The sequence below is a fragment of the Thermothelomyces thermophilus genome, chromosome 5 (genome assembly GCF_000226095.1).
Source record: "Thermothelomyces thermophilus ATCC 42464 chromosome 5, complete sequence".
NCBI classification, from domain to species: Eukaryota; Fungi; Ascomycota; class Sordariomycetes; order Sordariales; family Chaetomiaceae; genus Thermothelomyces; species Thermothelomyces thermophilus.
In genome coordinates this window covers 3287529-3311188 of record NC_016476.1, presented here as the reverse complement: position 1 = coordinate 3311188, position 23660 = coordinate 3287529, and the positions used below count along the sequence as shown (strand labels likewise).

Below are 23660 nucleotides of genomic sequence, written 5' to 3'. Positions count from 1 at the left end.
TCCAAAGCCTGGGTCCCACCACGCTCTCTGCCCGTCAGGCGCGCTCAGGCGCGAGCTGCTCTGGTCTTCTTTCGGCTTAGCGCGGGGCACCCGGCCTGACAAAGGAAAGCGGCGAAGGAAATTGCGTCACACGTTGACCAGGAGCTGGGGGGTATTCTGGTAAATTCTGCCTCGGTGTTTCGGCGTATCTCTTGCGCAGCTCTGCAGGCAAGTCGGGCCACATACTTGAAAAGACATGGAAAGAAAAGAAATCCAAAAACCAAGACAATGAATTCTAGGACTTCCTTGGCTCAAGAAAACTCGAATTCCCATAAGCACAACAGCTTGTCATAGAAGCTCGTAGAGACAACTGACAACTTGCCCTTCGACCCTGGCTGGAAATCGCTTCCGTAGTTCATGCTCTTGTGCTCCTCGAAGCGGCCAAGAATCCCGAATCGATACTCGCCATCCAGCGTTTGCAACACCTCGAGGACCCTTGCACCTGCATGCATACAAGAAGCTAGAATTCTGGCTCTCCAGATGTAGCTAGGGCTTGGGGTGGTATCCGAGTCAACCAGGTTCAACCGCCAAACTCCGCCTCCTAGTCTGCTCTCGGCGAGCTTCTTCGGCCGGCCGAAGGGCGGAAACGAAAACAGTCTGATATGCTCGTCGTAGCTTCCAGTAGCAACTAGTTCGTGCCCGTCGTCTTGCACGAGTAGAGGCAGGATGGCCGTGACTCCAGCATCATGGCCTCTTGATTCGCAGGCGGGGTGGAATTGGATGAAGCCGCCTTCGCTCCAATTGCACCTCCTGGAGCGTAGCATAGAATCATCGCCTCCGGAGTATACCTTGAAAGACGACTGGCCCGATTCTTCCACCTCACCTGGCGGCATTGTAACGGTGGGACTGGGAGAAATAACCACGCACCAAGCCTCAAGCGTGTGCGTAATGAAAGGCTCTGTGCTTAGCTCCCACTTGCCCTCATATGTTGCGAGGCGCACAAGGTACACATGTCCAGTGGAGGTGGTAACAGCCATTAGATCCGCCTGTGACGGATGCCAGCCAAACGAGGTGAAGATGATCTCCTCCCCAGGTGCCGGTTCGATCTTTCCATTGGACATGGCTGCAATGTCCATGGTGTTTAGGTGCTTCAAGGTTTGTCCCTCGTCAGGGGACAGTTTAAACAGTGCGAGTGTAGCAGTGCTCGAGACAGCCGCGCAGATGTCATGCCTCGCCTCGTGGGGGTTGAACCGGAGGTCTAGGATGGCCGAGGGTTGGGCCATGGTCTGAACAAGAGTTCTGGTCCCCGAATTAGCGTCGTTGGGGTTCGCTGCTATCATGCTACTCACACGTCTCCATCCGCGATTCGAAATACGATGATGCTGCCATTGCGGCTCTGCGGCTGCTTCTGCCGACGAGATTGATCATCGTCCCCAGGATTAGATCCCGCACCCGCATTGTCTAAACCGGCGTTCTCAACTTCCCGTTGGAGAAAGTAAGTCCCGACAAGGAAGTAAGAGGGATGTGCAGGGCAAAATTCGATGCAACTGGGGGGAAGGTCTAATATCTGCGATCTCAAAGGCCGAATCAACTTCCCCTCTGTTTCCGCCATTTTTAATCCAGAACGGGAAAGTGATTCAACTTAGGGGCCAAGTTGGGATGCAGGCGGTGGTTACTGGTTGCAGTTGCGGTCTTCTAGAGGAGTCTTCTGTTAACAATTCTTCCGGATTGGTCCGCTTCATCACACTCGGAATCACGCAACCAACTCATCCTTGTCAACACGATTGGCAGTTACTGAAGAAAGAAGATTAAACATTTCTGAAATTGTATCAAACGGGCTCATCTTCAGTTGCAGATGACCCAAACTTCCTGCGCCAGAGGTCCTCATTCTGGAAAAAAAAAGTAGCGATTGCACTGGCTGCCCGCTAACGAAATCGACCCAAACTCCCCCAATCCGCTGTCCTTCCAGGAAGTTGTGTATGCGCTCATTGGAAGAGCATAGTACACATTTAGCATGATCAGAAAAGCATGGAGTCGGACTCGGATTTCTATGGTACACCACCATCCCTATTCCTTTTCGACAATGCTTTCTTACACGACCTAGGTGACGAGAATACCATCTCAAGTCTAGAAGCCCGCGTCAAGGACTTTGACGTGATCGCCTGGTGGGACTGTAGAACCAGTGCCCTTGATCACTTCCAGCTTGCCTCACACAAGCCGCCTTCCCCACCCATACCGGCCGGCTGCCCGCACGACGATCCCGAGGAAGGCCAGCTCGGGGCGAAACGGCTTTCCGAATCTGTTGAGGAATTTCTCGGCCGTCTTCCTCCCGCCACCACCAACTGGCGTCCAGGGCTCGACTGGATCAGGATCTCCAACCCGTACGCGCCCCCGCAGCCTGACCAAGCTCTGGCCCGGTTTCGAAAGGGTGCCGAGGAGCGACTGGCGCTTTTTGCCGAGTTAAAGAGGATGGCCACCGCAGCCAGCGCAAAAGCTGCCAATAGGTCACTTATGACCCTGCGAAGGGACATTTCCGAAGAGCGGAGAGAGACGATTGCAGACCTGCTGGAGCTCGCGGGCGCGTGTAATGTTGTTGCGGGGAAGTGGATGTTGTTCCCTGGTCCCGAACATGTCAACGAGGTATGGACCAAAGTTGCGACCGCCACAGCGAACGGCGAGCTCGGTATTACGGCCAAAGTAGAGACGAGGGTCCGGGCAGACAAGGAGAGGTTGGTGTGCATTTACACACGGGATTTCAGGGACAAAGATGATGTTAGGAGGGTGCTGAATCGTATGCGTGAGCTGGAGTTAGTGAGGCCGGGCGGGAGACAGATCTACTACAAGCCAGGTTGGTTGACCACTTTCAGTTTCTGCTGGGTTGCTACTCATAAGTTCTCAGATGCCTGGACTGAGCTTGGGATCTATGGGGGGAATGGTTGGGGCATCGCAGCTTCAATGGTAAGTACGGGCCATTACCACAGAATCAGATCTGACCAGGCTACTAGTACTCCTCCAACGAGATATTTGGGTACACCAAGACAGTCCCCTCGCGCTTTTCATGACACACCGTGGGACATCGCCCGAACATGGTTGCTAACCTGGTTTTAACTCGCGAGCAAGATGGAGAACTTCATACAGCATGATTTGCTATGGAACTGCAGGGCGGCATGTAGACACTACTTTGCACTGACAAACATACGCCGCATTTCACGGCTCGGGCGTGCCAGCCATTGTACACTTGACCGTGACCCTCTGTGAGCTCAAAAGCTGACCTAAAGAACAATTGCAGGGCTCTGCCATCCCTGGGTTTGAGAGTGACCCTAGGCAACCTCCTTCTGACTTCCCTATATCTTCCCATGCAGGCAGTATCCTTCCGTTGTATCGGATAGTCTGAGCCATTTGCTGCGTTCGCACATGCGTCGACCCTGGGGATATTGAACTTGATGGTCGGATTCTCGCTCTGTTAAATTGGCTTTTGCTGCATCAAGTGGCGACACCCCGGAGTTGTCATCGCCCTTGAGCCGTGGTCGAGACACTTTCAAGCTGCCGGGTGTAAGCGTCGCGACGGTGACCGTCTGCGGTGGGCTACTGTCTCCCCAGGTATCGTAGGGAGACGCCAGCCCCACTATCCCTCAGTCCAGAGCAAAATCCGTAGCAGATTCCTTGAGAAGCAGTACCAAGCGGTAGGCACTGTTCCCGTTGAGGTAATACCTGTGCAGCTTTTTGGACCTCAAAAAGCCCAGCCTTTCGTACAACCTCATGGCGGGAATGTTTGTCTCTTCCGTCTCGAGCACAATCTCGTCCGCATTACCCTTGGTCATAGCGTCGATGGCCATCTTGACGAGCGCTGTTGCTATACCTTGACCCCGGTATTCGGCAGCAACAGCCAGCATGGCGATGTACCCACGCAGTGTAGGGGGTGAGTGGGACGAGTGCATCTCGAGCTTGCATATTACTACACCGACGAGAGAAGAGTCGGTAGGGTGGATAGCCTGCGTACAAAAAGTCAGAACCGTTCCAAGTCGCAGTAAGGAATAGTAGTACGGACCATGAAGCAGAGGTGACCCCACTGGCAGAGAAAGTATCGGTAGACATAGATACTATACGGCTCGCTTAAATCTTTCGAGATGAGGGCGCGTATTGCTGGCAAGTACTGCGATTCGAGGGAGTGCCGATATTGGAGGTACCGCAGCTCGGCAGGGAGCGCTGTTTTTGAGCCCGCTGCCGGCTTCCCTTCGCTTCTCAAATCTTCGTATGCAGCCATCACTGCGGATTAAGCACTCCAAATCACTCCTACAGCTGGGGAAGCGAGGACAAAGGGTTGGTAAGGCTTGGAGTGGTGGGCGATACGATCCGAGACAAGGGTCAGCAGTGGAAAGATTGCCGCTGTGCTACCCGGAGCACCAGTTGATTGGCCGTAACAAGAGTTGCAAGTGGGGTGAGTTCCGTGTAATCCGTATCCGGAATTCGTACCTCCCTACCTAACCTTTCTTACTAGATTATGTATACCTAGGTATGTACGGATTATGTGCATGCATGTCTGCTGGAACAGATTGTAGATTCTATTCTCAGAGATGCGAATTTGGATACAGCTTTGTTTTAGTGGTCTTGAACTGTTTCGAAACACCAGCAGCAGGACGGAGTATCCATAGTTTCTCCATTCTTTTCGAACCTGGTCAGGACTAGGCCATTTCCACAACTGCTAGGGAAATGAGCAGCTCAAACTCATACCAAGGAAAATAAAAACGAAATTAAGAGAAGCAGGACAGCGTGATGGGAGAAGTTGGGGTTCTGTCGAAAGCTTGCGGATTTTGCAGCGGGCCACAACTCTGACAGCTTAGCAACCGCCATTAACAAATCCCAAGTCGAGCACCGGCAATCCTGTTCATCGAAGAAAGAGGAATATTTGTGTGTGAACTGACGGCCTCGGATACAGGAAGCTGGTCTGCTTCAGCTGAAATCGTTCGTGTTAGCTGGTATCTTCAATCCCTTTGATAGAATATGTATCGTGCTCTTCAAAAGTTGCCATTTTTGGGTGGAATGTTTGTAGTTGTCCACACTAACCGTCGTTCGTCGGGGGAATGATGAAAGGGCGTCTTTCCCTTTCTCATACTCCGTACATCAATTGCCTACTCTAGTAAATAAATTTTGACAAAGGGAGCCAATCAGGTACGCATTTTGTGGACACAACCTTACCTGTACTATGTAGTCCTAGGCCTCAGGCTCCGTTACGGCTCCTCGGACGTGAACAATGACTGTTGCAGCTTGGGTTGTCAAGGGCAGCCATAGCCACGGGCCAGGCGAACAGGCCTCATTGTTAGAGCCGAGCAGAAACGAAGTTGGTAAAGGCAACTGTGGATTGAACTATTTCATCGCTTGAGCAAGGAAGACGAGAGAGACGAAAGCATGAATTGCCGTCATGAATCTTCACATGCAACTCGGAAAGGATGGATGGTTAATGTGATTGGCCAGGCGAGCCCGAAGCGAGCCAGTCCTTGTGCATGTGCTGATAGGAACACATGATCGTACATAGTACACAGGAATGAGAAGGCTTTATTAACGAACTGGGTTGAGGCCTCGACCCCATGTTGGGAAATCAATGCCCACCTCCCAAGGATCGTTAGGTACCACCAACAAACATCATTGAAGACCGCTGAACATCAACGCAACTCTCATACCAAGCACGTATGTATGTATGTACACACAGTAATCCGTACATACAACACACCGTTCGCATTAACACTGTGTGGTCATTAACTACGAGGTACGGAGTATCCGTATAGCGGGGCCAACCAGCGGGGCACAAGCAGACGTCACTGGTTGCCCCTGTTCGATGCAAAGCAGGGGCCATCCCAATTGCTCTTAGGCCGCGGAGTGCACCTGTGACTTTTTGTCTCATCTTGCGCAAAAGAACCAAATAACGAGCAACGTCCCTCGAAGTCAAGTGTGTTTATGGGAAATACGTTTGTAGCTCGCGCCAGCGACCACGGCTAGTTGTAGCCAAAAGCCGCCGAGCAAGGATACGGGAGGCGTCCTCAGCACGCTGCCCATCGCCGAACTCGCACATTTACAGAGATTATACCTCACTACTAGACTTTCATAATGGCGAGCACCCTGCGCCGCCGAGTTCCCGGCAACGACACACCGTCTGAAACGCCGATATCGCGCGATGGGAGTCCCGACGAGCCCGAGAAAGTCAAGAGTGTTGTTCATCACCATCGGCCAAAAACACGGAAGCGCAGAAATACGGCCATTTTTTTGCTTGGAAGCCTCTTCGGTATCATAGCAGCGGGGTTTTTCGCAAAAAGCAGTGACTTGATAGATTTCCCTGAGATTGGGGAGCTGAGCATGGACAGCTTTCTGGACGTTCTCCCAGCCGGACTGGTTAAGGATATGCGCGAGTTGATCGTAAGTGACGATGCCTCTCCGCAAACTGGTAGTGTTTCCGGGTCTTACATCATTACGCTTTTTCAGATTGGTGAACGCGCCTTTCTCGAGAGCTACGACGCCTTCTCGGTTGGCCTCAAGGTTCGCTCCGAGGGGTTCGAGGCGCACCACCCCATGGTCATGGTGCCCGGCGTCATATCGACAGGTCTCGAGTCCTGGGGAACTTCGAACGTGTCCCTCCCATACTTTCGAAAACGTTTATGGGGCAGCTGGAGCATGATGAGAGCCCTAGTTCTGGACAAGGAGACCTGGAAAGCCCATATCATGCTGGACAAAAAGACGGGCCTGGATCCACCGGGCATCAAGCTGCGAGCTGCGCAAGGCTTCGACGCCACCGACTTCTTCATCACAGGCTACTGGATCTGGAATAAAATCCTCGAAAACCTGGCATCCCTGGGCTACGACCCTATAAACTCCTACACGGCAGCTTATGACTGGCGGCTGGCGTATCCCAACTTAGAAAAACGAGATCACTATTTCACAAGGTTGAAGGCACATATTGAGTTGGCTGTGCAGCTCCAAAAGAGGAAAGTCGTTCTTACGTCACACAGCATGGGGAGCCAGGTTGTCTTCTACTTTTTTCACTGGGTTGCCTCGAAACACGGCGGCCAAGGGGGCGATGATTGGGTTGAGAAGCATATCGAGTCATGGATCAACGTTAGCGGGTGTATGTTGGGGGCGCTCAAGGACGTCTCCGCCCTCCTCTCCGGCGAGATGCGCGACACTGCACAGCTGAATGCCTTCGCTGTCTACGGACTCGAGAAGTTCCTGAGCAAGTCGGAGCGGGTCGATATCTTCCGTGCCATGCCGGGTATGTCATCCATGCTGCCAATTGGGGGCAGTGCTATCTGGGGTGATCTTGACGGTGCGCCCGATGATCAGCCAGGCCAGGAGCATAGCTACGGTTCATTCCTGAACTTCCGAAGGGGCCAAAACTGGACGACGCCTGACCGGAATTTCACCGTGGAAGATGCTATGAAGTACCTTCTTGACATATCAGAGGACTGGTACAGGGACCAGGTGACAGGAACCTACTCTTGGGGGGTTGCACAAACCACCGCTGAAGTTGAAGCAAACGAAGATGACCCAAAGAAATGGATCAATCCTTTGGAAACCCGGCTCCCACTCGCACCCAGTTTGAAAATCTACTGTTTCTACGGAGTAGGCAAGCCGACGGAACGAGGGTACTACTACCGCCCCCCCGAACCCGGCTCGTTCACCAACTTGAATATGACAATCGACACGGGTCTGACGCAGGGCATGGTTGACCACGGTGTTGTCATGGGCGAAGGAGATGGGACAGTCAATCTCATGAGCACCGGCTACATGTGCAACCGTGGGTGGCAGATCAAGCGATACAACCCGGCCAAGGTCAAGGTTACGGTCGTTGAGATGCCGCATGAGCCGGAACGCTTCAACCCCCGGGGCGGGCCTAACACGGCCGACCATGTTGACATCCTGGGCAGGCAAAATCTCAACGAATTCATTCTCAAGATCGCGGCCGGAAGGGGGGATACGATAGAGAACCATATCGTCAGTAATATCCGCGAGTATGCCGCGAAGGCTAAGGTGTACGAAGAGGAAGATGAAAAAGCCATTGCGGATCGCAGTGTGGCAACCTGAGTGATAGCTATAAGGGCGTTTTGGGGTCGACTTCAGTGTATGTAATCCGTAGAGTCGAGTTCTCGGTCGAGCGGGGGTGTCTGCTTCGACAAAGCACTCGTCGAGTTTTTGTAACGTGGTACTCCGTAGTTTGATACCCTGTTTTGATGGGCTGAAACTAAGCACGACGAATTGGCGCGGTACGCCGACTTCGTTCACCAGTACGATCGTCTCATGAGGAGCAGGTTCCTGCGCAAGGAGCGGTTTCGCTGCGATCGGCACAGCCGGGATTTGTGTGCAAAAGCAATGGAGGATGCTGGGGTAACTTCGCAGAGACAAAAACATTGCACTTTCTTAAAACTAATTTAATTTGGTGTCTTTCTCGGGGAGGTAGTAACCATGTTCAAGTTCATGTTACGTGTAATACGCAGCGGAACAATACCCAATCCGGATTAGCGTAACAGCGAAGACGGCCGGCGCCCCTTCTACGGAAGACAATACGGGCTCAGAACACCAACGCGCACGCACAGCGGACTGACCCCTCCATCACTCGAACCTTCCAAGGCAGACTCGCTGGCGGAGCACATGCTTGACCCCCTAATTCGCGATTTCCACCGGATGGCCGATTCGCTTGAAGTCCTGATATCGGACAGTTTGACACAATCGACACATATGTCGGATTGGACCGACCATAACCGTGATGTCGGAGATTCTGCGCTCGTCGCTGCTGCCGTTCGTCTGAGAACATGACCGACTCTGACGGCTCTTGGCCTGCCGAGAGCCAGCAACTATTTTGGGATGGTGAGTTTTTAACTAAGCTGCTCCTCAAGAAGTCCTACGATGAGCGTGCTTACAATTGCTCCCCCGCAGCCTTGAACAAAGTCTTATCCTCAACCTGCGCAACGCCCGAACAGCTCGACGAGACCCTGCGCTCATGGCTAAATTTGGTCTCCAAGGCTCGAGACGATTATCTCGAAAGCGAAGATGATGTCGCCCGTTGTTCCGAAATGCTCCTGGAGAGCCAAATTTTTCGCAACAACAGTAACTATGTGCGGACCCAGATAATCTACAGCCTTCTGCAGGAGGACGAGTTTGCCCAGCTTCACGTGTACGCCAACTTCCTTCTTCTCGCTGGTCGGACCGAAGAGGATACATTTCGGGCCATGATACATGAAGGATGTTTTGTCCGATTGCTTGAGCTCATCAAGAGCTGTGGGGGTAGAGACGGGCGTCTGCACCGGTTACTGCTACAGTTGATGTATGAGATGTCGCGTATCGAGCGCCTGCGTCCCGAAGACCTGCTACAAGTTGACGATAACTTCGTCATGTACCTGTTCCAACTCATTGAGGCTCTGTCGGACGATGTCAACGACCCCTACCACTATGCGGTGATACGAGTTTTGGTCTGTCTCTACCCGCTCTCGCCAAGGGATAATGTGGGCTGACCATTCCAACAGCTGGTATTGAACGAACAGTACATGGTTGCCTCTACTTCAGCAGCCGTGGATCCGAATTCTCCCACAGTACCCGTCACGAACAGGGTGGTTAAGGTGCTCAGTGTCCATGGCCCGTCGTTCCGGACTTTTGGGGAGAATATCATCTTATTACTGAACCGAGAAACCGAGACCTCGCAACAACTGCTCATCCTCAAGCTGCTGTACCTTTTATTCACAACGGCTGCGACCTACGAGTACTTCTACCTCAACGACCTGCGGGTCTTGCTGGATGTCATCATCCGCAATTTGTTGGATCTTCCTTCCGAAGCCAACATTTTACGACATACATATTTGAGGGTATTGGCTCCATTACTCTCTCATACCCAGCTGAGCCATCCTCCTCATTACAAGCGGGACCAGATCCTGAGCTTGCTCGAGATACTACGCGGCACAGGCAACGCCCATTTCACGCCACCAGAACCGACGACATTGCGCTTACTCGAACGAGTAGCAAAAACGCCGTGGCTGGTCGCCGACGAGCCAAGCTCAACGAATCTCAGTCCCGTGGGCAGCCTTACGCACTCCCAAACAGGCAGCTCTGTAAGCGTTGTGGCCAATGTGTTGGAGAAACCGGGAGTCCAGACGCCTAGTCGGAAGCTGGGGTTGGGACTGGTTTCCAAGGATACGGGGCTTCCCACGCCGGCTGAAGGTAGTCCATCTAGGCCTAAGCCGCCGCCGCCGCCTAGAGCGTTGAGACCGAAGACGTCGTTGCCGGAAGTGCCCAAACATCGCCACGGTTCGCCTATTGTCCACCCGTCGGTCACTGACGTTCACGTCAACGGTAACGGGCAGAAGAAACCACCACCAAAGATCCCCCCGCCTAGAAGGAAAGCAAAGGTTTTGGCTGCGACGGGAGGTGACGCTCGCACGATGAGCGAGTCGTTGCCCACACCAGATCCGACAACTTCTGTGTCTTGAAGCATTGACTGCGAGTTATTGCGTCATTGGAGACATGCTGCATTTGCTTCTCGTGGTATTCGAACGTTGGATAACTTCCATCGGTAATTAGTCCATGTCTACTGTTTAATGATATATTGATGGTGCTCAGACGAAGCGTTGTGAGAGGAAGGATTGGGCCAGGGTCAAGAGTCATAGACAAGGCGGGTGGGACTAAAACGTGTTCCGCGATCCCATCGAAGACACCAAAGGACAAGATCTGGCATGGCAACACATGGCGTTTTGTGGGGAAGGAAATTGATCATAGATTATTCGTAGCTGTACCTCACCACATAGCAATCGAACAAGGAAGGCTATGAGCGGCTTTCCATTTCGAGCCTTATTAGATGAGCGAGCGTGGCCAAGAAACCGGTGCCACCGTGTTTTGCTTGAACAATCGCCTCGGCCCGTTCGTCGCCTCCGGCCCCCGCAAGGCGCCCCGCAAGGCCGGAGCATTTGGCGTGATTCTCGTTGGTAAGGGGCCCACTTTAAGCCAGAACTTCGGGACCGAGTTTCGGGTGGAAGTGCCAAATTTTGGTCAAGTCAGCGTTCGAGGATCGCGACTCCGCCAGATCCATACAGAACACACCCACGATCGCGACCAATTCGAAACGCAACGTAAGGATTGCCCGATTTGACACGAGCTGTAAAGCCCCATAGGTTGTTCGACTCTTATCCATCTGCGCGCGAAACCCACTCTTGAGGCTCACTTGGCGATTGACCTGCTTCCCAGCAGGGATCGTGTCGAGTTAATCACCCACCATGGCGCAACCAGTCTCGCAAGCAGCCAAGACGGCGTACAGGACGTTCAGAGAGCTTCATGGCGTTGTTGTTACTGCAGGGACGATGGACAAGACGGTAAAAGTACGGGTGGGCGGGCAAAAGTGGAATTCGTTCGTTCAAAAGGTTCGTTGAGTATCCCCTGCGCAGCAGGCCCCCTTTCCCTCATTTTATCGTGGCCCCCAGGCTGACTGATGACCCTCCAACCTTCCAGTTCTTCGATGACCCTAAAACACACCTCGTCCACGATCCGAACAACTCGCTCCGCCTTGGCGACGTTGTCGCCATTACGCCGGGCTGGCGCGTGTCCAAGACAAAGCGACACGTGGTCAAGAGCATCATCGCGCCGGGATCGGGCGTGCCCGTTGAGGATCGACCGCCCATTCCAACCGAGGAGGAGCGGCACGCCGAGCGCGCAGCCCGGCGTGCCGCCAAGGAACAACGGCGGAGCATCAAGAAGATGGCGGAGCAGGTCGAAAAGCAGCTTGGCATAACCGAGATCATTCTCAGGAGGGCGAGAAAGGAGTTTGCGCTGAGGGCAAGGTTATTGGGTGTCAGCACTGCTGCTGCTACTCCTGAGGGCATACCGGTTGGAGACGCCGGGGCGCAGCAATGAAGGGATGATGGGTTGTTGAGGCGGAAAAAGAAGAGGGGCGGAATAGACATTTTGGGCGCGTTCTGTCTCGATATGACTGAATCTGCTCCGTGTACAACTCTGGGAGGTTAATCCTCATGTAACTGTATCAACAAGCAAGACAAATGGCATGCAAGTACATAGTTTGGCCTGGCGGCTGAAATTTCTCGTGCCTGAAACCTCTGGACATGCCTAGGGATGAAAAGGGAGCGACCGAAGCTCAGAATTTCATGTCTATCCTCATTTTCTTTGTCAAAATAATTGGGAAACTGGATACCCCTGGATAAGTGTTACGTTTTTCCGTTGTGTTCAGCATTGTCACGTAAAGAGGTTGTCCACCACTGCCCAAATAGGCGTTCTTCGAACATATTCCTGAATCAGCTTCGATCATGGACTCATTCATCCACCTCTTTCCCCAAACTCCTTTGCCCACTCCTCGTACTGTTGGAGGCTCGCCTTGCTAACACTGGGCCTGATAGTGTTGAGGCTAGCAAGGAAGTCTGATAGTTCAATGGGTCGAATCTCGTCCATGGTCATGTGAAGTAAGGCCTCTCCAAGAGACCGCAGCGGCCCCATGGCCGCATCTTTGGCCAGCGCTGTGATATCCGAACCCGAAAATCCTGGTATCACTGGCGTTAGTTGTCGATCTCCAAGAGGTGGAGCAGAGGAAATGCTTGCCATCAGTCAGAGAGACTAGGGTGTCAATGTCGGCATCGCTTAAGTTGTGCTTTTGCTGCTGGAGTAGCGTCTTGAGCTGCACTGCTCTCGTGGCTGCCTCGGGCAGCGGTATATACTGACGCCTCACAAACCTCCTCCGTGCAGCTTCGTCAATCGCCCACGGCAGGTTTGTAGCGGCGAGAACAAGCACCCTATTCGCGTCCCCACGCTCCTTGTCCTTGTCCATTGCCTCTCTCCCGGCCGCGGCACGCTGCAGATCGCTCCATTGAATCAAAAACTCAGTTTTGATTCGCCGCGTGGCCTCGTGTTCCCCCGTTCCAGATCGCTGGGACAGCAGCGAGTCAATCTCGTCAACGAAAATGATGCTCGGAGCAAACACTTTAGCCAGAGCGAAGAGAGCACGGACAAGCTTCTCGGACTCCCCCAAATACTTGCTTGTGAAGCTGCTCGCTGAAATGGAGAAAAAAGTAGACTTAGACTCGGTTGCGACTGCGCGGGCTAGCATCGTCTTGCCCGTGCCCGGAGGGCCAAAGAGTAGCATGCCCCTGGCCGGCTCACGCAACCCCATAAAGAGGTCCGGGCGAAGAAAGGGGTAGACAACTGTCTCGCGCAGTGCGTTCTTGGCTGTTTCAAGGCCGGCGATATCGGCCCAGTGGACTTCGTCGCCTTGCACTATGATTTCGTTGAGTATTTGTTTCGCCGCAGATTGATCGACGCCGGGTGGGAGTTTTTGGAGAACTGCAGCTTTCCGCTTCTTCCACAACCTGGCAAGATTCTTTTGTTCATCTCCCGTCGAGCTGTCAGAGTGTTCAGCTAGGGGGTCGGCAATTAATGGTGCTTCTCTTTGTCGGCCTCTATTGTGCCTTTGTCGCGAAGACGGAGCTGGGGTGTCGAATGATGAAGAAGAAAGGTCGGATGTCGAGGGAGAGGAAGACAACCTCGGTCGGTGATTCTTTCTCCTTCTCCCCACTGGTGAAGTGCTGATGTTCAGATTAGAGGGACTCCTCGGAGTCTTGGGCCTGCTGGTAGAGTGCGATTTAGAAGCTGATCTTCGGGAAACGACAGCAGAATCCGATGAGCCCTTCCTTCCCAAGGGCTGACTCTTTGGCGCGTCCGACAAGGTCCGGTCTGCACCCGGCGGTTCCCTCGGCTTCTTTAGTAACGACGTAAGCGGGGGGGCGGTCCTCTGCCGGGGTATCCGTTCCCGGACCGGCGAGGGACGCTCAGGGTTATCCTTCAGCGCGAGCGAGGCTAAGGCACTAGAGGCTGCGCTCACAGATATTGGAGAGGGTCGAGGGCACGGATTGGTATCAGCCTGCAGTCGGTCGGTCAAATCAACACTTGTCCTTCTGTCAGAAGGCTTCACCGGACTTCGGGTTCGTGGGGTGGTGAGCCTTCTTGAATTGCTGTCGGATATCTTGGGTACCGATTCCGAATTCCTGGGCAATGGTTCAGTCGGCGTAGCCGTGTTTGAGAGCGACGGTCCCAGCTCTTGGCCGTCAGCCAAGCTTTGGTCTGCAGGGTCTCGCGAACCGAGCATGCCCCAAGCCAAAATCGCGGCTTTGCTAGCACCAGGACCTTCTGCTCGTCTCTGGCCTAGGGGCCGCAAAGAAGTTTTCGTAAGTTTCTCTCCCGGCCGGTTCGGTCGTAGAGTGGTGCGTATTGTGTGCCTCTCTGGACTGGGACCTCGCGACGTCTTCTTTTCCGGGGAGATTTGTGTCGGGGTGGAGGCGGGCGGTTTCCGGGATGGTGAAGATGACGCAGCTGGCTGAGAGGGAGGAGTTCTGGAATGAGTTGACCTCCGTCTCAGCAGCTCTGGCCTAGCAAGTTCGGTGTACGTAACTGCGGGAATAGTTCCGTTCCCTATCCAGCCCTGCTCTTGCGCCCCAAGCCCCGCGCCATTGCGTGGCTCAGAGTCTGATTGTTCCGCATGACACTGAGACGAAGGCCGGCCAGCCTCAAACGCTTCCTGGCGCGATAGGCGGAGGGCCTCAAGGAGGTCGATTCGTTCTTTGCATTGCAGTTCCAGTTGCCGGATGCTGTCTAACAGTGCCCTTTCGGTTTCGGAACGTGGTGTGAAATTGGGTAGTGCTCTGTTGGCGTTATGGTCCTGAATTTGGTCGAGGGCCTGTCGCCAGCATCGCAGTGCCTCGCTTTCATTTCCCTACATTACACATCAGCTGCCGTGTTTTATGGTCCTTGGGGAGAGCCTAAACCCCGTTGTTCACGTACTTGGCTCTCATAATAGACAGCGGTGGAACAGGTTAGGTAGCTCTCATCGTACGTTTTCTGCAGGATGGACAGGGCCGTCGCGGTCCTGTTACCGAACATGGTGTTTATCGGCGAACGGGGACATGCCTGGCGTGTCGTAGCGGCGGCCGCCTAGCAAGTTCAACTGGCCGGCGTTTGGGCGGTGGATAAACCGTGTTGATGGGACTGGAGAAGGATACGGTGCCATGCAAACCGGCGAGTTTACTCACAACGTCCAGCGCATTCAGCGCATGCCTTGCGTTGCGAGTTCGGCGGACGGATTACGAGGTATAGGAAGGTTGATTCGCGGATACGCAATACGCCTTGTATGTATTCAGTATTGTCGTCTGTGACAGCATGGGCGGTACCTTGACGAATGCGCTCCAGGAGAGGCAAGGAAGGCGGGGCCCAGGGCGGTGACGTCGCAGCGGATGCACGGTGCCCCGCAGTTGGAACAGCCCGAGTTACTGCAGTAATACTCCGTAAGGCAAGCTCGGCAAAGAGGAGGAATGTAAACACAGCCTTCCAAACCAGAAACCTAGAGGTCAACCAGAAATTTCCAGAAAACTCACCATCGATCTTGGAACGCATCCTGCGGTATTCGATTCAGAAGGATGGGAGCAGTGAATAAGGGACTGTATTGCAATCGCTCTATCTAGTGTTTTGGGTTCTTATGACAGCAGAACCCGTATTTCGCCAGATGTTCGGGGGAAGAGGGCTCGTAGACTCTGGAAGTCGTCGCGCTCGCACTGATTCTGTTCGGCCATCTCGTCCGCCAGCATGAGCATTTCTTCTACATGCTCAAAGTCGACACAGAATCTTTCAGCCGCCTCCTCGACAATGCCCCGGGCTAATCTCGAATCCTGGAGATTCTTTAACTTTTCCACCGCATCCATTAGTGCCAACGGCAGGAAGTCATCTAGCATTTGGCTAGCCTGCGACAACGCGGGCGGTTGGACAGCCTCGAGTGATGCGACCTTTTCCACGTCCTCCTTGCGATCCCCAAGCGGGCCTAGCTGAGCGATCAAGGCGCTCAAGCCGGACTCCATCCGAAAAGAGTGGTGTTGTACCTGAACCAAGCGGGTTCTTTCCTCCTCGATTTGTGATTGAAGCTGGGCGACGCGGCGCTGAGTAAAGTCAAACGGGGAAAGGCTTCTTTGGGTAGTCAACAGACAGTTGAGAAGAAAGATAGAATCCGAAGGAGCGCGCAGTGACTTTGCCATGTTGGCCGACCCGAAGACGAAAGGGTCGAGCGCCTCGACCAGCACGGGCTCGAACTCTTGTTCTCGATTACTCGAGGAAGTGAAGGACGTCTCGTATGTCTTCATGATGGCCGTCAACTGTTCCAGGGCGTCCAACAGAAATCCCGGAGGGCGCAAGTCGGCAGGCGTGTGCTGGAATTCACCCTGGATCGCCGCGACATGGTCCCGGGCTAATGAACGGAACTGCCGCAGCGCCTCAGCTTCGAGCGCAGTCAGCAATTCCACCAGGGCTGACTCTGGACTAAGCAGCCGCGAAAACGTGTTTTTGTAGAAATTGAGGAGGTTTGCAAGCTTGTAGGCCAGTATTGTCTCCTCGTTGGTTTGAATCACTTGCTCGACTCGCTGTCGGAGTAAGCGTGCCGCGCCCGACATGTCCCGGTCAACTAGCTCGTTCAAGGTCTTCACAGCGTCGAATTCATCCGACTCCCCACCGTCATCGGCAACTAGCCTCCAGATCTCACTGTCTCGACCGGCCTGGATGCCTTTGGCAATCTCATCGCCCTCGCCAATAAACAAGCCCTCAAGAGCTTCCCTCTCGCCAACGGCGGCTGAATGAGCCCAGGCAAGCATATCACCGACGTACCTCAGGGTGTCGTGAGCAACGAGCTCGATGGGCTTGACCGACCGGTCTTCGACCCCGGAGAGCGATCGTCCCGTTAGGGCGGTTTGGAAGGAGTTAGATAGCACATGCTCCCGAGCTTCAGCAAAATGGTCGAGGCAGCTCTGAAACAAGCTGGGGCGCTCGGCCAACACGCGGAGCGCGTGGCGGATAGGCGAGCCGATCTGAGGGTTCTCCAGGTCAATAGTTTTAAATTCCCTCTGAACCCACTTGTAGAGCTTTTGGAAACCCAGGTTGATGTGCTTGGACGTCTGCTCCATGATTTCAAGACCCAAAGTCTGGTTCTCAAAACCAAGAAGGATTTCGCAGTCTTTGCTCAGCTTCTTTGCTTTGGCAAGGGTAGCAAAAAAGAGGTCGTTGACGGGCTCCGAGGTCAGCGTTAATGCCGCTGTCTCGTCCGCGGAGAGCACAAAATTGGCATTGAGAGCGGCAAGCAAAGCTTGTTTCTGCTCGACGCGGCGTCGTTGGGCCATGAGCTGGGAAGACTCTGCCAGTGCAGTCGAAGTTGCCTTGTGAGCTGAACCGATCTGTGTCTTTATTTCATTGAAGTTATCATTGAGCCTCCCAATGGTAATGCCGATACGGCGGAGTTGCTGAGCCACATCAGTCACAAGCCCTCGGGGGAGTCTCGCTATCTTCCATGAAAGGTCTATCATACCTCGGCGACTTTCGCAAACTCGTCAATAATCTCGCCATTGCTGTCTATAACCTCTTTCTGCAGATCAAGACGTAGTTGGCGCCGCGTTTCTTCCGTGTTTTGAATGCCACGCTCGTCTAGAAGGGCAAGGGCTTCCCTGAACTCCGTGTCTGCAAAGGATGACGAGAGCACGATGTTGACCTTTGAGGAGAGGGGGCTCGCAGCCTTGGCTACCAGCGACGGCGTTGACGCTGTGCTCTGCGATGAGAGAGGTCTAGGACTTGGTGGCATTCTGCTGATGTGAAATGGATTAGTCGGTGTGGTTGGTCGGCATTTTGCTGGTATGTCGGCTTCCCCTATTCCTCGTTCATTCTTACACCATGTGCCAGGCTGTCATTGGGATATTGCCAGTGCTCTGGGGCAGTAGGGAAATATGTTACAAGCGTATTGTAAAAGGGCAGAGGCATGTGCCATTCAACGGACTGATAGGCTGCTGATAGGAGTCTTGGCGCGCTACTAGTAGCCACACCGCCTGCCGAATCGGCGGCAAGCGGAGCTTTGAAGAGCTCGGGCCTTCGTCATTCTGTCGCAGTCACCTGAACCCAGCACTGGTCCGTCCCAAAGGCAACCAACCATTACCGACTCCCATCGATTTCAAATGCGCTTCTTTTCACCGGACAACCTGCCCGAGGGCAGCGCCTCGTGACCAGGGTCACTATCACAGAAGATTGCGGTATTCTAAAGCCACTGGAAAACTGAAAATCCCATTCACGCCAAGCTCCTTAGGGATTATTTTAAGCGTCCTTCAGTCTCCGCGATTGTGTTCCGGGAGGTTGCCGAGCAGCAGCGAGTTCACGACCCAGCGTTCCGCATCCTCGCGGCGTCCTCAAATGTCACCAAACACGCCACACTGAGAGGCACCTTGAGACAAGCTTACGATGACCTCCAAGCCGTTTTCGAAGCTCGTCCCGACGAGCCAAGGCCGGTCATTCTACGAAGATCTTCGACGCCGAGAAGAGGACCTCCAAGACCAAACCGGGCTGTTGGACGAGGAGAACTTGAAGCAGACTTTTCATGAATATGATTTGGAGCACGCTGAAGGTCTTGGTATGGAGGACAGTCGCACGACTCTGGGCGGTGTGACCGGTCCGTCAACCAAACGCCGACCGCACAAAGATGACCGCCCCACGTGGATGCCGCAGGAAGAGGAAGGAGACAACGATGTTCCCGCCTCGCTTCTGGTTGAGCGTCACGACGGAGACGCGGCCGGTTCTCCCAGCCAACCGAGAAAGAAGAAAGTGAAGCAGCCGTCCGCCATCCCAGGGCCATCAAATGCTCGCCTTCAGTGGGAAACCACCCAGGCACAGCAGAGATTGCACGATGATTCAGTCTTCAAGCAACCTCCGCAGCAGTCTGGCTTGCCAAGCTCGCTTTTCACCGGGATGGTGTCGGGGAACGCGAAGAAGAAGGCTGAGTGGAGATGGGCGAACGTCTCGAATCTCGACAACTTCATCAGGGATGTCTACGATTACTATCTCGGTAACGGCTTTTGGTGTATACTGGTTGAACGGGGCCTGCATCTTGTGTGAGTGGCGACGCTCGTGGTGTCTGGAACGGAACTGACTTGGCGCAGCCACGTTGCCTTCACCGCCTCCTACTTGACATTTCTTACTCAGTGCATTGACTACACCAAGATCCGAGGTAGCCAAAATCTTTCGCAGGTCCTAGTCCCCCAGTGTGTCAAGAATATGTCGGGTTGGTGGAGTGTCGGCGTTTGGATGTTTGCCTTCTACTTCATCTGGAAGTCAATCCAGTTTCTCTTGGATCTCAAGCGGCTGCGTAACATACGCGACTTTTACGTCTACCTTCTCGATATCCCCGACCAGGACATGCAAACGGTTACGTGGCAGGAGGTAGTGGCCCGAATTATGGCTCTGAGGGATCACAACCCCAAGACGGCGACGACCCTGACCGCAACACAGAGGCAATGGCTTGGCAGCCAATCTAAGGAAAGGCTCGACGCGTCAGACATTGCCAACCGGCTCATGAGGCGAGAGAATTACCTGATTGCCATGTTCAACAAGGAAGTCTTGAATTTGACGAATCCGCTACGCTTTCGGGGCAACCAACAGGTGCTTTCCCGAACTATGGAGTGGCTCCTGATGTTTAGCATCCTTGACTTTGTCTTCGACGACAGGAACCAAGTCAATCAGGAATTCATCCGCGCCGAGCGCCGAGCCGAACTCAGCTCTAAACTTCGCGCGCGGATGAGGTTCACCGCAATACTGTTCGGGTTTCTCAGTCCCTTTTTGGCACTTTACCTGGTAGTGGTCTATTGTCTCATGTATTTTCACGTAAGCGAGTCTCCCCCATCGAACACATGGAGCTGCTAACCGTACATTGTAGGAGGTCTATAAGAACCCAGCGGAGTTGGCGGCGCGGACTTACACACCGCTCGCAGAGTGGAAATTTCGAGAATTCAATGAACTCCCCCATCTCTTCCAGAAACGGCTCGCCATGTCCCATCCTTTCGCGAGTCATTATATCGATCAGTTCCCCAAGGCCAAGACGGAGATGCTTGCCTGGACAGTGGCGTTCATTTCTGGCTCCCTCGCTAGCGTACTCGTGGCTGCCTCTATTCTCGATTCCGAGCTGGTTATGACATTTGAAATCACCCCTGGGAAAACAGTCATCTTCTACCTGGCTGTTTTCGGGACCATCTGGGCAGGTGCGCGGGCCAGCACGTCAGATGAAAAATCTGCCTTCGACCCCGAGTATGCTATGCGCAACGTCATCCAATATACCCACTACGAGCCGGACCACTGGAAAAACAGGCTTCATAGCTCCGACATCAAAGTAGAGTTCTCCGAGCTGTACAAACCCAAAGTGATGGTTTTTATTGAGGAGATATTGAGCATCATACACGCACCCTTAGTACTCTTTTTCAGCCTCCCCAAATCCAGCGATCAGATCATCGACTTCTTTCGAGAGTTTACAATCCACGTTGACGGCCTCGGATATGTCTGTACCTTTGCCGAATTCGACTTCAGCAAGGGCGTCGGAAAGAACAAGAGCAACAATGGGGAAAGGGACGTTAGAGACGACTACTACTCGACGAAGCACGGAAAAATGGAGGCTTCCTACTATGGTTTCATGGGCAATTACGGCAACTTCTCCGTCAACCCGCGGGCGGGCGCAACGTCATATCTCCCGCCCGGCGCTCGGAATCAGTTTCATCCGCCACCAGTCTGGCCAAGTATAAACTCGCCGGCGGCGGCCGACCTGCATCTCTCAAGGATGGGCTTTGACCGGTTGCGGAGTGGAACATCGGCGCGAGAAGCAAGGCATGGCACCGCCCTGCCCCAACCCTCACCGATGGCGTCCATCCTTCTAGATCCGCATCACCATCCACCAAGCACACACGCTACAGGCAGAAGCATACACACACCCCGCCGCAATCGTGGCGGAGGCCGCCGGGACGTCATCGAAGAAACTCACGAGGACGACGATGAGATGAGCGATGTAGGCAGGCGACTAGGCGATGAGGAGGCGTACGAGAGCGGAGGTGCCCTTGAAGAGTCGGCATGGCAGACATCGCCGGCCAGGACGCTAAGCCGGGACAACAGCACGGCAGAGAGCCGCCGGCCGCCAGACGCCGGGGTCGTTCACATGATTTACCAGCTCAACCAGGCACAGATGCATCGCAGGCCTGGCGGAGTGCGTTGAGTGGGTGAATGGCGCATCAGGAGACATGACAACTCATTAGTGCCATATTTGAATGTGCAAGGCGTTACATACTTTTGGATGCAGGGAAACCTCTCAATAGGAGAGGCATTGCTAGGCCATGGCGCGTTTTGCATGTCGCGCAGAAACTACATAAGCGGCCGTCAGGTGAAATAATTGATGTCAAAGGACTGTGTATAAATTCCAACGATCCTGTCCTCCGTTGTCCTCCCTACTTATACATAATGCAGCAAGTGACCCTTGACAACCCGGGCTCTGCGAATTTTGTAAAAGGGACGGAGATGGGCTCAAATGAGCGCTGAGCGCCGTCCATCTGGGTATGCGCGCACGGCTGAGAACACCATCATATCGGATTTTTTTCAGGCGGTATCGGACACGCACTTTGTGTGTGATAACTTATGTCCGAATCCGAGGGCTTACCGTTCCGGTGTTTCCGTGCCTCGGAGAAAGAGTTGGGTGGCATTTCCGGAGCCGGCGGAGACGTTAAAGCCAAGACGCTACGGATCTGATAAGAAAAGCTGCAAGGGTGTTTTGCCGAGGACATGTTTGCGACGCCCACGCTGAGATGAATCAGCTGGGCCCGTCGATTACAAAGTAGTGTACCCCGTAGCGTAGTGTGTAGCGGGATCTCGAGGGGCCATTGATTTGGTTGCGGGGCGCGGCCAGTGCTTCTTGCCGCCCACTGCTGCGCCAATCCCCCCGACCTCCGGCTTCAGCGACAGTGACAGAGAAGGCCCCAGTTTTTTTTCTGGGCGGTCTTGGACAGAGCCGACAACGGTCATAGAAAAATTCGGAGCTTGTGTGTCTATCGTCACAACGTCAACGCCATCGTCAACCAGAAGTTCCCACCAGTGCGCCCCTAGCCACCTACGCGACGGCAGGCCACGGTCATCGGTTCCGCCCAGAAACAACATTTCCACTAGGCACATCACCGCCAGGACGTCTCTGGCCAAACCGGCGAGTGTGAGGTTGTTTGGAGGTTTGTGGCGACAACGACCGGGAGAGCAGCTCTACTCCCTTGAATTGCGTCACCTGGTGCTTCTGCTATCGCGGCGCCAAATTCCATTCGCGCCTCACACGCTCGTCTTCTCCCCACGAAACCCCTCACCTTCACCGTGGCTCTCGACGTAGGCGCGCCGGGAGCCGTGGCTTCCCCGATGGCTCAGCCAAATGCCGAGCCCGTGGAGGACTACGAGTGCGTCGACACCCTGCCTTGCTGACGATCGACAAAAGGAACGTATTGCGAAGAACGCTGGCGCGCTGACATAATTTGCAGTTATGAATCGCTCCCGCCCAACTTCTCGTTGCTGCAGAACATGGCTGCCGGCGCTTTCGCCGGCATCGCCGAGCACTGCGCAAGTAAGCCCTCTCGCATTCCCTTGAACTTTCAGAATTTCGCAGATCCAGTACGCCTCGTGTGGTCAGGTGCTGATTTGATGTAGTGTATCCCATCGATGCCATCAAGGTGAGCAGGCGCTGCGCTCTTACGAAACCAACATTTCTACAACCCGATGCGACGGCCCGGCTGACCAGCTCCACTGCAATGCGCAGACACGCATGCAAATCATCAACCCTGCGTCTTCCACCATTGGCGCGGGCGTGATCCAAGCCACGTACCGGATGGCGAGCACTGAGGGCATCTTGAGTTTATGGCGTGGCATGTCTAGCGTGATTGTTGGGGCGGGTGAGTTCTTTGGCCAGCGCCATGTCCCTGCTGAGAGGATTCGTGGGCTAAACCATGGGAATGCTCTAGGCCCTGCGCACGCTGTCTACTTTGCGACTTATGAAGCGGTCAAGCACATCATGGGTGGGAACCAAGCTGGTGTCCACCATCCGCTGGCCGCCGCGACCAGCGGTGCATGCGCCACGATTGCTAGCGATGCGCTGATGAACCCTTTTGACGGTATGCTATGCTCCTTTTGCAACGACCGTCACTCCGAAAGGCTGCCGCTGACCCTTTTTGGACAGTGATCAAGCAGCGAATGCAGATCCAGAATTCGGCAAAAATGTACCGCTCCATGCTCGACTGCGCAAAATACGTGTACAGGCAAGAGGGCCTCGCTGCCTTCTACGTCTCCTACCCTACGACCCTTTCCATGACGGTTCCCTTCACAGCGCTCCAGTTCCTGGCCTACGAGTCCATCTCGACGTCGATGAACCCAACCAAGAAGTACGATCCTGTAACGCACTGCCTCGCTGGAGCGGTAGCGGGTGGTTTCGCCGCAGCCCTCACGACGCCGATGGATGTGATCAAAACCATGCTTCAGACGCGTGGCACTGCAACGGATGCTGAGCTCCGGACAGTCAACGGTTTCATGGCTGGCTGCAGGCTATTGTACCAGAGGGAAGGCGCCCGCGGTTTTTTCAAGGGTGTGCGGCCGAGAGTGCTCACAACCATGCCCAGCACGGCCATCTGTTGGTCGGCCTACGAGGCGTCAAAGTGAGTGTACCCAGGAATGTCTCAAAGAGAACCAAAAGATCGTGGGACTTACAATTTGGCACCCTCAGGGCCTACTTTATCCACCAAAATGACAAGACCTCATGACGGGACGGCAGAGAATAGAAGGGCTTGTTTCAACTAAGGGTAAAACGCGCC

At 54.1% G+C, this 23660-nt stretch overlaps 10 protein-coding genes across 10 annotated transcripts; 6 read left to right on the top strand and 4 right to left on the bottom strand.

Moving 5' to 3' along the window:
- Positions 1 to 88: 88 nt before the first annotated feature.
- MYCTH_2309152 (uncharacterized protein) lies at positions 89 to 1640 on the bottom strand. Its single transcript, XM_003665393.1, has 2 exons — positions 1329 to 1640; positions 89 to 1278 (listed from the first exon to the last, which is right to left on the bottom strand). Exon 2 carries the CDS (start codon positions 1260 to 1262, stop codon positions 291 to 293), a length of 972 nt encoding a protein of 323 aa, XP_003665441.1. The 5' UTR covers positions 1263 to 1278; positions 1329 to 1640; the 3' UTR covers positions 89 to 290.
- Positions 1641 to 1923: 283 nt separating this feature from the next.
- MYCTH_2309150 (uncharacterized protein) lies at positions 1924 to 3075 on the top strand. Its single transcript, XM_003665392.1, has 4 exons — positions 1924 to 2032; positions 2084 to 2827; positions 2879 to 2937; positions 2985 to 3075. Exons 1-4 carry the CDS (start codon positions 2008 to 2010, stop codon positions 3039 to 3041), a joined length of 885 nt encoding a protein of 294 aa, XP_003665440.1. The 5' UTR covers positions 1924 to 2007; the 3' UTR covers positions 3042 to 3075.
- Positions 3076 to 3474: 399 nt separating this feature from the next.
- MYCTH_2309148 (uncharacterized protein) lies at positions 3475 to 4321 on the bottom strand. The gene is made up of 2 exons (XM_003665391.1): positions 4028 to 4321; positions 3475 to 3971 (listed from the first exon to the last, which is right to left on the bottom strand). Exons 1-2 carry the CDS (start codon positions 4241 to 4243, stop codon positions 3612 to 3614), a joined length of 576 nt encoding a protein of 191 aa, XP_003665439.1. The 5' UTR covers positions 4244 to 4321; the 3' UTR covers positions 3475 to 3611.
- Positions 4322 to 5848: 1527 nt separating this feature from the next.
- On the top strand, positions 5849 to 8363 carry MYCTH_2309146 (uncharacterized protein). Its single transcript, XM_003665390.1, has 2 exons — positions 5849 to 6387; positions 6454 to 8363. The coding sequence occupies exons 1-2, from the start codon at positions 6082 to 6084 to the stop codon at positions 8047 to 8049; spliced, it is 1902 nt and encodes a 633-aa protein (XP_003665438.1). The 5' UTR covers positions 5849 to 6081; the 3' UTR covers positions 8050 to 8363.
- A 137-nt stretch (positions 8364 to 8500) lies between these two features.
- MYCTH_2309143 (uncharacterized protein) lies at positions 8501 to 10833 on the top strand. The gene is made up of 3 exons (XM_003665389.1): positions 8501 to 8829; positions 8899 to 9431; positions 9486 to 10833. Exons 1-3 carry the CDS (start codon positions 8775 to 8777, stop codon positions 10440 to 10442), a joined length of 1545 nt encoding a protein of 514 aa, XP_003665437.1. The 5' UTR covers positions 8501 to 8774; the 3' UTR covers positions 10443 to 10833.
- Positions 10834 to 10940: 107 nt separating this feature from the next.
- MYCTH_2309142 (uncharacterized protein) lies at positions 10941 to 12119 on the top strand. Its single transcript, XM_003665388.1, has 2 exons — positions 10941 to 11366; positions 11455 to 12119. The coding sequence occupies exons 1-2, from the start codon at positions 11223 to 11225 to the stop codon at positions 11854 to 11856; spliced, it is 546 nt and encodes a 181-aa protein (XP_003665436.1). The 5' UTR covers positions 10941 to 11222; the 3' UTR covers positions 11857 to 12119.
- Positions 12090 to 15154, bottom strand: MYCTH_2309139 (uncharacterized protein). The gene is made up of 3 exons (XM_003665387.1): positions 14785 to 15154; positions 12553 to 14716; positions 12090 to 12494 (listed from the first exon to the last, which is right to left on the bottom strand). The coding sequence occupies exons 1-3, from the start codon at positions 14881 to 14883 to the stop codon at positions 12274 to 12276; spliced, it is 2484 nt and encodes an 827-aa protein (XP_003665435.1). The 5' UTR covers positions 14884 to 15154; the 3' UTR covers positions 12090 to 12273.
- A 223-nt stretch (positions 15155 to 15377) lies between these two features.
- Positions 15378 to 17747, bottom strand: MYCTH_2309136 (uncharacterized protein). The gene is made up of 2 exons (XM_003665386.1): positions 17342 to 17747; positions 15378 to 17276 (listed from the first exon to the last, which is right to left on the bottom strand). The coding sequence occupies exons 1-2, from the start codon at positions 17609 to 17611 to the stop codon at positions 15474 to 15476; spliced, it is 2073 nt and encodes a 690-aa protein (XP_003665434.1). The 5' UTR covers positions 17612 to 17747; the 3' UTR covers positions 15378 to 15473.
- A 158-nt stretch (positions 17748 to 17905) lies between these two features.
- On the top strand, positions 17906 to 21302 carry MYCTH_2309135 (uncharacterized protein). Its single transcript, XM_003665385.1, has 3 exons — positions 17906 to 18905; positions 18954 to 19674; positions 19727 to 21302. The coding sequence occupies exons 1-3, from the start codon at positions 18259 to 18261 to the stop codon at positions 21044 to 21046; spliced, it is 2688 nt and encodes an 895-aa protein (XP_003665433.1). The 5' UTR covers positions 17906 to 18258; the 3' UTR covers positions 21047 to 21302.
- Positions 21303 to 21932: 630 nt separating this feature from the next.
- On the top strand, positions 21933 to 23609 carry MYCTH_2135313 (uncharacterized protein; the record flags this gene model as incomplete). The annotated part of the gene is made up of 7 exons (XM_003665384.1): positions 21933 to 22259; positions 22341 to 22423; positions 22507 to 22529; positions 22616 to 22748; positions 22818 to 22967; positions 23033 to 23504; positions 23573 to 23609. Exons 1-7 carry the CDS (start codon positions 22222 to 22224, stop codon positions 23607 to 23609), a joined length of 936 nt encoding a protein of 311 aa, XP_003665432.1. The 5' UTR covers positions 21933 to 22221.
- Between the last annotated feature and the right edge of the window lie 51 nt (positions 23610 to 23660).

Coding starts and splice junctions, on each gene's coding strand:
- MYCTH_2309135 (XM_003665385.1), top strand. CDS start 18,259: ATGACCTCCAAGCCGTTTTCGAAGCTCGTCCCGACGAGCCAAGGCCGG. Junction 18,906..18,953: donor GAACGGGGCCTGCATCTTGT/GTGAGTGGCGAC, acceptor GACTTGGCGCAG/CCACGTTGCCTTCACCGCCT. Junction 19,675..19,726: donor ATTGTCTCATGTATTTTCAC/GTAAGCGAGTCT, acceptor CGTACATTGTAG/GAGGTCTATAAGAACCCAGC.
- MYCTH_2309152 (XM_003665393.1), bottom strand. CDS start 1,262: ATGGCCCAACCCTCGGCCATCCTAGACCTCCGGTTCAACCCCCACGAG.
- MYCTH_2309150 (XM_003665392.1), top strand. CDS start 2,008: ATGGAGTCGGACTCGGATTTCTATG. Junction 2,828..2,878: donor ACAGATCTACTACAAGCCAG/GTTGGTTGACCA, acceptor ATAAGTTCTCAG/ATGCCTGGACTGAGCTTGGG. Junction 2,938..2,984: donor GGGGCATCGCAGCTTCAATG/GTAAGTACGGGC, acceptor CCAGGCTACTAG/TACTCCTCCAACGAGATATT.
- MYCTH_2309139 (XM_003665387.1), bottom strand. CDS start 14,883: ATGTTCGGTAACAGGACCGCGACGGCCCTGTCCATCCTGCAGAAAACG. Junction 14,717..14,784: donor CTGTCTATTATGAGAGCCAA/GTACGTGAACAA, acceptor TGTGTAATGTAG/GGAAATGAAAGCGAGGCACT. Junction 12,495..12,552: donor CCTAGTCTCTCTGACTGATG/GCAAGCATTTCC, acceptor CAGTGATACCAG/GATTTTCGGGTTCGGATATC.
- MYCTH_2309146 (XM_003665390.1), top strand. CDS start 6,082: ATGGCGAGCACCCTGCGCCGCCGAGTTCCCGGCAACGACACACCGTCT. Junction 6,388..6,453: donor AGGATATGCGCGAGTTGATC/GTAAGTGACGAT, acceptor ACGCTTTTTCAG/ATTGGTGAACGCGCCTTTCT.
- MYCTH_2309148 (XM_003665391.1), bottom strand. CDS start 4,243: ATGGCTGCATACGAAGATTTGAGAAGCGAAGGGAAGCCGGCAGCGGGC. Junction 3,972..4,027: donor GGGGTCACCTCTGCTTCATG/GTCCGTACTACT, acceptor TTTTGTACGCAG/GCTATCCACCCTACCGACTC.
- MYCTH_2309136 (XM_003665386.1), bottom strand. CDS start 17,611: ATGCCACCAAGTCCTAGACCTCTCTCATCGCAGAGCACAGCGTCAACG. Junction 17,277..17,341: donor AGTTTGCGAAAGTCGCCGAG/GTATGATAGACC, acceptor GATGTGGCTCAG/CAACTCCGCCGTATCGGCAT.
- MYCTH_2309143 (XM_003665389.1), top strand. CDS start 8,775: ATGACCGACTCTGACGGCTCTTGGCCTGCCGAGAGCCAGCAACTATTT. Junction 8,830..8,898: donor CCAGCAACTATTTTGGGATG/GTGAGTTTTTAA, acceptor GCTCCCCCGCAG/CCTTGAACAAAGTCTTATCC. Junction 9,432..9,485: donor ATGCGGTGATACGAGTTTTG/GTCTGTCTCTAC, acceptor CCATTCCAACAG/CTGGTATTGAACGAACAGTA.
- MYCTH_2309142 (XM_003665388.1), top strand. CDS start 11,223: ATGGCGCAACCAGTCTCGCAAGCAGCCAAGACGGCGTACAGGACGTTC. Junction 11,367..11,454: donor GGAATTCGTTCGTTCAAAAG/GTTCGTTGAGTA, acceptor CCAACCTTCCAG/TTCTTCGATGACCCTAAAAC.